Source organism: Numida meleagris, chromosome 2, assembly GCF_002078875.1.
Source record: "Numida meleagris isolate 19003 breed g44 Domestic line chromosome 2, NumMel1.0, whole genome shotgun sequence".
In the NCBI taxonomy this organism is placed as follows: domain Eukaryota; kingdom Metazoa; phylum Chordata; class Aves; order Galliformes; family Numididae; genus Numida; species Numida meleagris.
In genome coordinates, this window is record NC_034410.1 from 27,392,642 (window position 1) to 27,405,403 (window position 12,762).

Consider the following 12,762-nt stretch of genomic DNA (forward strand, 5'->3'; position numbering starts at 1 on the left):
CTGTTTTTAGTAGTAAGTGTTCTAGTTTCTTTGCTGCCTGGCTGGCTTAGAAATATTTTAAGATACAGCTTTTCAATACAGTAATAGCACTTACATGACAGGCCTTTTTATCTTCTTTTTTTTCTGAGGTCAGGGAAGATGCTTCGCTATGATAACTACACAGTATTGTGAAGTACTTCAGTTGGGGCACATGGAAGAACAAGTGCTAAAGATTCATTTACCTTCCATTTCCTCCATCTTTACTTTAAGTGGCCTTTCCAGATTAAATAAAAGCATAAGTAAACAAGTTGAAAGGGAATCTCAGAAGTACACGGTCAAGAACGTGATACAAATTGAGTTATTAGGAATAGGAACCTTTTCTGCATACGGATTTCCTCTTCATAAAAGAGGAAAATTGACTGATGCTTGAAAATCTCAAAGATAATACACTTAAAACTGTAAATGCAATTTATAAATCCTACTTCAGTTTACAGAGCATAAGAAACACCTTCTATGCTACTGGGTACCAGGGAATCAAATTAGCATTACATCATATTATTTTAGAATAGTTAGTGTGAACTTGAATGATATTTTGCTGAATGTTTTCTTTGTTTCCATGTGTATATTCCAGTCACATAACTCATACATCTGTTATTCCCAGCATTGGGTCTGTGATGTTTACACAGATCTCCCTGCAGGGCATTTTGGCCTAACTGAATCCTTATTTCAACAGTATGTCCTACTTTAATGACACTGTTACTTGAAATGGTGTCTTTTGCAAGTTTTCTTCCCCCTGAGGTTAACACATCCCTTCCACATTTAAAGTAGGGAATCTGGCCCTATTTCTAAGCAGGAGATACTGGGAAGCAAACCCTGCTATCTTACACACAGAGTCCTCCATACTTCAAACCTGCAGAGTAGGTACTGTGACAGCTAAGATTCTATTTTTTTTTTCAATGAACACATTTAAATCTTAACGCAATACCGGTACAGGTTTCTGATAATGTGTGTTTATGATCATAAGAAACGATTACTTGAAAAGGCTTACTAGGATTCATTTTTTTTGACAGATGTGGGGAAGCTGCTGTATCCTCACTTTCATAATTTTCTATTTGATCAGCACCAAAAGAAACATTTTTCTCCTTCAGATCCATCTTTGTGAACAAATAATGAATATTTTACAATTATTGTAAGATACTTACACCAAGCCTTATTTGTAAAATCATGTGGAGCCATTCTAAATTGCAGCTTACTATTCTTAAGTAACTAAGACATTTATTAAAAGTTTTTCAGTGAAATTGAAGATTCTGAACAGAGAAAACCCATTTGACAAAGGCACATCCTTTCACTTTAATAACAATCAGAAACAAACAGGAGGTGCACAGGTGCACTGAAATGGCACAGGGAACTTCTAAGTCATTCAAAGATTTAAGAAACAAAAGAATACGGATTTTAAATTTGAATATTTGTGTATACTTAATCTGAGATTTTTTCAAAGACTTAAATGTCTATGAATCTCTAGTGCAGAAATCCACACTTTATTTAATTTCTATTTTTAATGAGTACTAAGTCGTTGTGTCCAATACCTAGGAGCACTGCACAGTTTCAAGACATGCCTGAGTTCATAATAACTGGACACCTACTCCCAAAACATTCTATAATATCACTGAGTAGTAATTAAAAAGTCCTTCTAAGCCTTGTGATTTGTTTCCATCTTCATTCTGAGAAGGTAAACAAGTGTAGAAAGATTCTGTTTTCATACATACAGCATATCAGGATTTTCCATGCTAGTATGCTCTAATTGCACATGTAACATGGCATCAGTGCATCAAGGAATGGTCTTAGCAATGTAAGGATCGTCATTACCACAATTTAAGGCAAATGATTCTCCAACCACAAACTTAATCTAATTCACATAAAAGAAGCAAATACAACACCTCTGCATTTCCGAAGATCCCTGCACATAGCATAAACTCACAGTTTCTTTTCAGCGAGGAAACTTTTTATATAGTCCTTTTCAAAGTAGAACCTCAGTGCAAGGATCTGCTTTACAAAACTGATAACAGCAGGAGTGCAAAGCTTTGGAAAATCAAGCAAGAGGAAAATAACAAAAAGCCACAAAAAAAATTAATAAATTCACATGTAACAATGCAGGATTCTGAAATGAATAACTGCTATTAACTATGTAGTAGGCTTCAAATCTGACTTGGGCTTGACTTGCTAATCCTAAATCATTAAGAATGTACAGAAAAATCCACAATGGTTAAAAAAGTGGTAAAATGGGTTTCGTCTAATATAAAAAAAAAAAGGTTTTATTTTCATACACTACAGGAAAATGCTGCTACAACATATTACAGAGTTTTGTCACATGGAAGTACAAACTATGAAGGCTGCTCCAAAAGTATGCCTCCTCCAAATGCCTCCTATTTTATTATTTTGGCCTATGATGTCAGACATGGATATTGGCGGTACAACAGTAGAGGTTGAACTTTCCCGACAATATTCCATTATATTTTGTTGCCGTGTGACTGCAGCAGAGGGGCAGTCTGACAAAATGGAGTCTGACATGGAAGTGCGTACAAAGCAAAGGTGTGGCACTGAATTCCTCTGTGTGGAAAAATTTGCGCCCACTGACATTCACTGATGCTTGCTGAATGTTTATGGAGACCTAGCAGCAGATGTGATTACAGCAAGGCAGTGGGTGGTGCATTTCAGCAGTGGGTCACCTCTGCTGGTGCAAATTTTTATGAATGCAACATGCAGGCTCTTATTCATCACTGACAAAAATGCATAGCTAGTGGCGGTGCTGATGTTGAAAAATAGTCTTTTGCAGATAAGAATTTGCTCTATCAGACAGAGTTGTGCTCTTTGCAACTGCTCTAATTATCATGGAAGTAAATAGGAGGCATTACTTTTGGAGCAACTTATGTGAACTAACAGCATTTGGAATATTCTATTCAACAGTAATAGAAATCCACATTTTTTGTTATTTTACAGAAGAAGTAACCTTTAAAAAATCAGTCTCTGCTACAATACTTTGATAAAATCTTTACATTATTTTTTAGAAATGCATGATCTTTCTAAATAGTCTTTAAGCAGCCTAAGAATCATTACTTTTTTCAAGTTCTTTCAATACCACAGTACCAAAGCACATAGGGACTTGAACTATATATTTTTGTAGTTAATTTCCTTAAGATAGTGTTAGAAATATCAGGTTCCTTAAAATATAGATGAATTTCAAGGTGAGTCTGCTAGCAGATGTTATTAATGGCACATGATTTATTGTGACATGAAATCTGAACTGAAACTCATGTTATTAGCTGAGCTTTTTATAAATTATAATTGCCAACTGCTGAAAATATGCAGAAAGACTACTGATAAACTAGCTTCATCTTCAGGGCCTAGAATATTTGCATTTGCTAAATGTCCAATATCTCCAGTCTTAGTGAATGACTGAATGACTAATAGATTTGGGTGTGCAGATCAGACTTAAGTTCAGATCTTTTCATAGTATAATTCTTACAAAGTGAGAAGCAAAGGAGGTAGGAAGAGGAGGTAATATAATTTAAATGTTTACTGTGGAGCTCAAAGAGAAATATATACTTGAGTTCTTGTATATCATTGCATAGATACTAGTACATAATTGCCTAGATGAGGATTTAAGGAAAAAGTCCCCATCTTGGACTTTTAAGTGTAAAATTTATACTTGCAACATGAAATCAGCAAATTAGATAATATTCAAACATATGCAAGCATCAGTCTATACAGCTGTAATGAGGCTGTACAAACAAAATATTTTATCATCCTAAGGTCTATGAAGATTGGCCTCTACGTAAGATCTTCCAGTTGACTATGATGGAAATTAAAAAAAATCTGTGGGTATGACAAAATATTTGTTTCAATGATTATTCCTAGATATTCCCATTATGTTCCTAATAACTTCATATCTTAATTTCCTCTTCCCACGTGCCTTTAAGTCTTAATTAAAGTTTCTGAAATGTTGCTTTTACCCATCACAACTGATGTGCTAAATTACCTAAATAGAGAGAGACAAACATAAGCACTGCATTATGAATATTATCTACTCAACAAACTAGATATTGAAAGAAGGTGATTTTGCAGTACATGTTGTAATACATTTTTAATATCCAGAAAAGCTCAGAGATAAATTCTAAATTCAAAAAGCAACACAAGGAACAGATGCAAAGTCTCATTCCTGACTTTTTTATATATCCAAAGCTGTTTAATGATAAAAGCATTTATGTGTAAAATGGCATTCACTTGCCCTTACTAAGAGTATATATGGAAGAGCCTCCTGTCAATGTACCAGTGTGCGTGTGGGAATGAAACATAAGGACCACCATCTGCAGCTGTCTAATAAGTGTTCTTCAGTGCCTAATGGCAAAGTGTCAATTCAGAGATCCTCAGATACCACAATGCATCATCTTGTCCATGCTAGTCTTACAAGTCAAACATTTTGCATGTGAGAACAGTTTATTTATAATCCTATTCATTTCAGTTGAAATACCAGATATAAAACAGTTACGCTACAAGCAGTCTGGGAGCATATACTTAATACAAAATGCACTGATTTCCTCTCTTTTATGAGAATCAATATTTTAAAGGCTGTGCAAGATTTAACCCCTTACAGAACATACCTCAAAGACATAGACACAATCTTTTCACACGTAAGCATTTTGAAATTCTTACCTACTGTTGAACTTCTCTGGATGTTTTTCTCTCATGATGTGGAATCTGTGGGCAATGGAAGCATCCTAACAGGAAAAAGAAAACTGTATATCTATCATGAAAGAAAAATTAGAAAACAGAAGACAAAAACTGTAATCAAGGCATATTGTTTGTGAGGTGTTTTACTATCATTTTCTGACCACTTATAAAGTTTACAGGTACAATGTTCCAAGAACAGGATCTATCTGAAAATAATTAATTCACTACTCTTATTACATTCTCCACTTTTACAAATCAGACATGATAGCTATGTCTACTGAAAGGGTCTTCACCTTCTTTATAGCAAATATCATCCAGATCCACAGAAGATTTACAACAGCGCTCTTCACTGTTCTTTTATGTTGTTTTTATTGTTGTTGTTGGAATGCTAAATAAAGTATATGAAGCTCTAGTAAAGCTGAGTGATAGTTTTAATAGAGTTAAACGTATACAGCTTGACATTTGCATAAGATCGTTCAATAGCTTTCTATAGGATTTTGCAGAAAATGGAAATAAATGATAATATATCCTTTATTGCATTGGAAATGATGGGGGGGAAAGATGGATTTTTAGTACAGAAAAGAATCTTGTTAATTAAGAATATATTTTACGTATTATTAAAGTGTTTCAAAAAATAGAAAATGATGCTAATAGTAGAATCAAATGTGAATTAGAAATGAAAGACCAAAATAAAATACATATGTGTACAGCATTTTAAAGGTAATCAAACAACTGTAGTGGTGGAAGTTGCTGATATGCTAGAATCATTTTTCCCAGCATTTATACGTCTCCTTTGAAAGTATGAAAATGTTTTCTTCATTATAGATATGAAATATTTATTTTGCTTAATAATTCTACAATTCAGTGAAATGAGGCATGAGAATATGAAATCTACCACTTCTATAGTCTTGTAAGAGATGGTAAACGTTGGATTGTTTTCACAAGTATGTCTTAAAATACTTCATATATGAGATATACGTGTGCAAAGCAAGAATTTTAAATGAATTCTAGTTTCCATGTAAATACAGCTCAACAAAAGCCACAAATAAATTTTTCACTATAATCATCTATCACAGATGAGAAACAACTTAAAAGATTATAGAAATATAAAAACTAAGAATTAGAGAGAAGTATCAAATTCAATATGAAGCCTGCAGACTTCATCTAGTAACATTTTAAATGATTTTCAAACAATCAGAGTTAACGTTTGGTGGAAAAAAAGAAAACGAAATATTTTACTTAAATTTTATCTTGTTGCTGATTAAAATATTGTTTAAAATCATTTTTATTTAAGCCATTCATCTTCAGTTTAAATCTTAAATAAGCGTGCAAGTATTTAGTGCCGATGTATAATATCACTAATATCAAACATGGCTACAACACTATGACTAATATACTTCTTTCATACATACATTTCATGTTCATAAAATGCCTGGTTGTTCTGCTCTGTCATCTGAAACTTTCAGTGCAATGCTCTCAAACTGCACTTGTCACTACTTTCAATTTATTTTTTAAGTACAGTGTGATTTTATAAGGAAAATATCCACAAATGTTCAGGTGATCCCCACAGTTCTTGAAGATGCATAAGGTAAAGCTGCCAGTTAAGCTCAAGACGTCACTCTTAAACAAAGCCTACCAGCTGAACTAAAACAGTAACTGTGTTAACTTTAGAAAGGCTCAGCATTCATACTTTATCCCACATTAGATGAGCCAACATAAGAAAACTACATTGGTTCACCAGTTCTATATGAAAAAAAAAAAAAAAAAAAAGAATTGCTCTTGTGGTTAACTGTTAATCTTCTCTCTGTTGAAGCAAAAGAAAAAGACGAACTCAAGACAAAATGAATAAAGGAGTAGTAGCATATTTGACAGAAACTAGGAAACACTAATCAGGGACTAACTGTCTAATGAATGAAATGAAAAGGCTAATGTGCTTACTCATGCATAACAAATACACGGCACAAACAAGCTAGGGATCAATGCCCACTGCAGATGGCAAACAGGCAGTTGTTTCTATGCAAGGTTGATTTGACTGAAATTTTCCCCTGCCTGAATACTTTCTGACTCCAATGTAGATCAACTAACTTAATGAGCTGAGAGGTTACAAATAAGTAACACACACAGCTAATTTTGGTAGGGCCAACACAAGATAAGCACATGTCATAACAATTCCTTACAAACCTGCTGAAAGGCTATGACTTTGTTAATAGACTGGAAAGCAGAGCAGTAACTACACACAGATTAGCTCGGAAGTGGGGGAACTGGTAAGGTTTTCTTAGGTTTAAACTGCTGGACGGCTCTTTTAAACCTTCATATCCAACATATGTAGGCCTTCAGTTTCATAGACAAGGACTTTCCAGCCACTGCTCCATGCATGCTTTAGGATAATCTGAAACCAGTTGGTGTTAGTTGCATGTTAACAACGTAGCCCTTGTTTTCAGGGAGGAGAAAACAACAACAACAACAACACTGTTTTCTGGTTTTCTAATGTCTATTATCTTTCATTTGTTAAGATAGTAGCATATAGCCTAGAATAAATGAAAAACAACTCTAACAATAAAATAAGCAGGAACTTTGGAGCAGGTAGAAATGAAAGTTATCTATCCTTAGAGCTGCAGGAATTACCAGATGCCATTCACAAATCCTGTGGAACAATCATTACAAGTATTTCTGGATAAGAAGAGCAGGTCCTTCATTGATAGCTGTTCATGCTTCAGTTGAATTAGCATTAATTTTAGCAGACTTCAATCATTTCAAAAAGAGGCAACTAGCCTGTATGCCTTGGGGCATGTAACTGTTGTTGGGACAATAAACAATTACGTTTTGTGTCATGAATGATATTAAATTCACCTAATTAATGGTACTGAAAAACAGAGAAATATCCACATGCATGATAAGCCAAATACTGTCTATGTGACATCACTGTAATATACTGACCTTTCTGAGTACCCGATATTGTGGATGGCCAGTCAAATTGATAATTGGTTTTTGTATTTGATAATAAAACTGATTTAAAAATGAAAACTCCAGAGTCAGTAAAGCAAACTCACAGGCAAAGTCGCTTACCATTACTAGGTAGTTTCAAATGATATTACCTAGTAAAGTAACAAGTGAATAGTTTTTTTTTTTTTAGCAAGATCACATGACCATCAGATAGTGGTATATAATTAATATAATCTATGAGTGTTATTTATTATTTTTTATTAAGGAATTGATATTTATGCTAGCATGAAATACTGTTTTGCAGCAGCACTGCACCTGAGTCTAAATATTTTCTGTTTTTAAACAGTAACACATCATATGTGCACAAAAACATAACTAAATTTCTCAAGAGCTTTATTATTAATAATAAACTGTCAGGTCTGTTGCGAGGTTAAAGGAGAAAGAAAGTTTTATACAGTTACTGTAATATGAAGGTAACATTTTTCACTACATCCATGCCTCAATCACAAAGCTCATCTTACACCTAAAGTGTTGCAATGTTTTGCAGTGAACATCCATGATGGAGAGATTTTCCATGAAGATTTTCACATAAAAATCAATGCTGGTGCAAAAAGTAATGCGGTCTACACAACATTTATAAATAAAACTAAGCAATTAATCAGAAAAATTTGTATTCCTGAGACTATATGAATATTTGACTTGCATGCAACTATTCTAAAATATTTCATTTCTTTTTTAAGATACACAATAATGTCATGGTCATTTACATGTCTTATGTCATAAATGACAGTAGCCTAGATGATGATAATTTCTTTTCATTTTATTTTAGGTAACTTCTGTTGACTATCATAGCACTGTGAAAGTAGAGATGAAAAATCACATAAGCAATGAGGAACATGATGCAGTTTATCCTGGCTTAAATTCTACTGTTTTCCTGGTAACAAACTTATAAACATATTCTTAAAAAAGGCACTTTTCTCTCTTAAAGATTGAGCCTGAACATATGTGCGGTTAACACACAAACATATAAAGATATACACACCTCTAATTTGAATCTGTTCAGAATCTGAAGTAGCTGGACTATCCATCTTATATTTCACTCAGGTTTGTTTTAAATCCTGACAGTGAAGATAAGATAGAGAACAGACAGAGCATATCTGAATCTACTCCTAGGAAATGGAAAAAATATTTTAATTGAACTAGGACATTTCTCAAAGTGACCTGCCAAGAAGAAAAGAAGCTTAAGTTGCTACACCTCTTTAATACCTTATGATTGACTTACACACATATATATTCATCTTTTTAATGGGTATTAGCATTACCGGAAAGCAATCTGAAGCAGTCTTTTCAGAGCAGTAACCTTATACATTGTGAATAACCTTATAGAAAGATTAATACATTTAATATATGTCTATCTATAAGCTTGCTGTGATTAAAATTTCCATTAAATAATAATTTTTATGCTGTTGAACAAACAAATGACCAATGTGCACCTTCTTTGGATATAAATGGTCTGACTATTTTTTCCTAAGGTTTCTCGTTAATTAAGGCTTAATGGATCCACAAGGCTAGGAAGCTTAAAAGATAATTCGGTAACCTGTAGTCTTTGGATCAGAATGCAAATCTAACCTGAACAACCAGTTAGCTCATATCAATTATTAATACGAAATAGTATAGAAGTACAAAAATATCACTGAAAAGAGATTAAAAAAATTTGTTGCAGTGGCTTCAGAATAAAAATGATTTTCTAGATAAATGCCCTTTTGATTGCCTATCCATTTTTTCCATATACATGAAAAAATATATATATATATCGATACATTCTTTGTTTTTAATGTTTCCCACCTCATAATAATCAACCGTCTTAGATGAGAAAACAGTACCAGGATAATAATGAAATATTAAAATGATCCAAATCTAGAGAAAGGTACCCAAAATGCTTCAGGCCCTGCCTTGTTTGAATCCAGATGTCATTGCTTCATGTTTGACTGCCAGATATTTTTAATTAAATTACACACATTAACCTGAGAGCCAAAGTAAAAGATATTGAGAAAAAAAATCCATATACTAATTTTTTGTGAAATATCTTCGTTTCTAGTGATGTTCTGAGCCTATATATCAGAGAAAGGTGATAGTTCAAGAAGATGATTGTAAAGAAGAGCTTTCAAACTAATTTTGATACAGCTAACTAAAAGCTAAACTAAAATCTGAGAAAAAAATTGAGAAACTCGTGTTCCTGGTTTTCCAAGAAAAATACAGAAACTGTCAAGATAATGCTATTCATTTTGTCAGTGATATTCTTGACAGCCCTCTGATGGTCATATTTAAATACATTTCAGCTGTACATGTATTACTAATTATTGTACATGTATTACTAATTACCTATTTAAATAGGTAGTATCTCTAGGATGAAACATGAGTAAGCACAGTATTTATAAATGATGGGCAAAGGACTAGAGGATGGTGCATCTAGAAACCGTAATGAAATATCTGGAGCAGGCCTTCAAATGCAAACACATTCCCTCTTCCTTTTCTTTTGAAGTCAGATCTCTCTTATGATGTTAAATATACACCATTTGGTACTAGAAATGCTTTGTACAAACAAACTGAAATCCGTTTTACAGAAAAAGATGCATTTGTGGAAAAAAGAAAAAAAGTTCTGTTAATGTATAAATCTAAGGCATACTAATAGTGACCATGTACACAAATCGTCTCATCAGAATTTACTACTGCAAACTGTCATTTAACTCAAGGTGACTAGGTGTCCCAACCATGCAGGGCAAGTTCAGGGCCCAGTTTTGCATAACAAGCTTTAGTATTAGTATCTAAAGAACTTTCTTAGAGGAGCTATTTTGCTTTTTAGAAACTGATGCTAAATTTTTATGCATCCATTTTTTAAGTCACCACCAAATTCTAGGACAATCCAAGAAAACTGAGAGATAAGACATGAAAGGTTATTCAAAGACTAGATGAATAAAATGAACAGTTTCCCAAGACTCGTGATGCATGCAGTCTTTAACAGGAGCTCTGCTGATGGTATGTTACAGAGCACATCTTCATTTCATAATATCTGGTGATCCTACATTTGCTGTAACTAGAGAAGGGTTCTTCTAGATCCATGCTGAGTCTATGTGGATACTAAAAAGAGAAGAAAAGTGACCATATGGCAATTATCCAACATAGCCACATAGAGAGTATATGAAATATCTTGTGTATTAAAAAGATCTCCGTGGTAAACTTTTAGTACCATTTCTGATAACTGCTGACAGAGAACTACATTGAAATTGTCCCAAATTATTCTGCACAATGAGTTTGAGCATAAAACAATCAAGGTCACAGCACAGACTGAAAGTCAATATAATTAATACAGTGCACTGAAAATGGTTGTTACTATAGCTCTTCTTCAGAAACATAAATGTCTTAAAGATATATATAAAAACTACAGAAATGGAGTTCATACTTAGAACCTGTCTAGCTTGAAACAAATGCCTAGAATTTAATTTCCAGCATTTTAGCAATTCTGAGGAAAGTAAGTAGTTCTCCAAAAAAATCAATTAATATGCAATTTTTTAAAAATACTAATTATTGTCATCACACTAAAAATTAGAACAGAGAAAAAACATATCTGGGATAAAGAATAGTTGCTTGTACACTGTCTTGAAAATTTAAACTCAATTTATTTATGGTTTTTAATCTCTGTCCTAAATTAATATATATACATCCCTTTGGGAATTTTCATCTTGAGCTTCATTTAATTTGGCATTAGAGTACCATTCTCAGAGGCTAAATTTAGGCCTTTAAATTAAGTGCCGAAACTGGAAGAGTGAACTCTCTATCCTCCCATTATGATCAATGGTAAGAAACAAGCTCCTTGGAAAAGTTCTTCCAAAAAGTATGTAGATGAGTTTCCAATTTGAGTCATTATTTAGAAATCTTTTGGTACTACTCATACAAGAAGCTTAGCAAATCTACCTTCTTAACTTTATGAAGCTTTGAATAGTCAAAGCAGTCTTCTGAAATCTTCACTGGAGTCCAAGACAAATCTCATATCTCCATCCGCTTTATATGCTCATTTGTTTGATAGGGATCAAATTATAAATGTTCACCTGACTTCTTAGCAACTTCCCATAACTTATTAGTCAAAGCCTTGGCAACAGAGCCTTATTATTTTAATACATATTTATATTATTCATTTGTTTCCATAGCAGATATTTAATTTTATAAGAAATATGCAAACTACTCTAACATCTCTCCTTGATTTACACTCTGAAAGAATATTTTTCTTTTAATTGAAAAAGGTCACTGTTTTCCTCATTCATTATGTTTTCAATTTGAAATTTAAATTTTTGCATAAGAATATTATTTATTATCTTCCCTATCAAGCAAATATTAGTTTATACAAAAAGTAAACATCATACTCATAAATTAGGGCTAGATGTTAGATTATTTAGCTACAGATAGTCTCGCTTTTGATTTACAACTAACATTTAGGACCCTCTCTGTCACGTTTTTTTAATATAGCTTCTTTTTTCATATAGAAAATTATAGAATGGCTTGGCTTGGAAGGGAGGGGCCTTAAAGATCATCTGATTTCAACCACTTTGTCATGGGAAGGGTTGTCACCCACTAGATCAGGCTGCCTAGGGCCCCATCCAGCCAAGCCTTGAACACCTCCAGGGTTGGGGCATCTACAGCTTCTTTGGACAATCTGCTCCAATGTCTCACTATCCTCTGAGAGAAGAATTTCTAACATCTAATCTAAATTTCCTCTCATAAGCTCCCTTCAACTACTGGAAGGCTGCAATAAAGTCTCACTAGAGCCATCTCTTCCCCAAGGTAAACAAGCTGAGATCCCTCAACCTTTCTTCATAGGAGAGGTGCTCCAGCCCTCTAATCATCTTCATGGCCCTTCTCTGGACCCCCTCCAGCAGCTCCATATCCTTCCTGTACTGGAGGCCCCAAGGTGCAGTACACCAGATGAGGCCTCACAAGGGCAGAATAGAGGGGGACAATCACCTCTCACGCCCTGCTGGCCACCCCTGCTGGCTCATGTCCAGTTTTTCATCCCCCAGGACCTCCAAATCCTTCTTGTCAGGGCTGCTGTCAATGAGT

At 33.8% G+C, this 12,762-nt stretch overlaps 1 protein-coding gene across 7 annotated transcripts in view; it reads right to left on the reverse strand.

Annotated features, from left to right (window-relative positions):
* The window catches only part of DGKB (diacylglycerol kinase beta), a 347,802-nt gene that overhangs the window by 137,428 nt on the left and 197,612 nt on the right, over positions 1-12,762 (reverse strand). For all 7 annotated transcript variants that reach the window (XM_021388186.1, XM_021388187.1, XM_021388184.1 and 4 more), the window contains one exon: positions 4,690-4,754. In XM_021388186.1, coding sequence (XP_021243861.1) covers positions 4,690-4,754 — 65 coding nt within the window. The remainder of the gene's footprint in view (positions 1-4,689; positions 4,755-12,762) is intronic.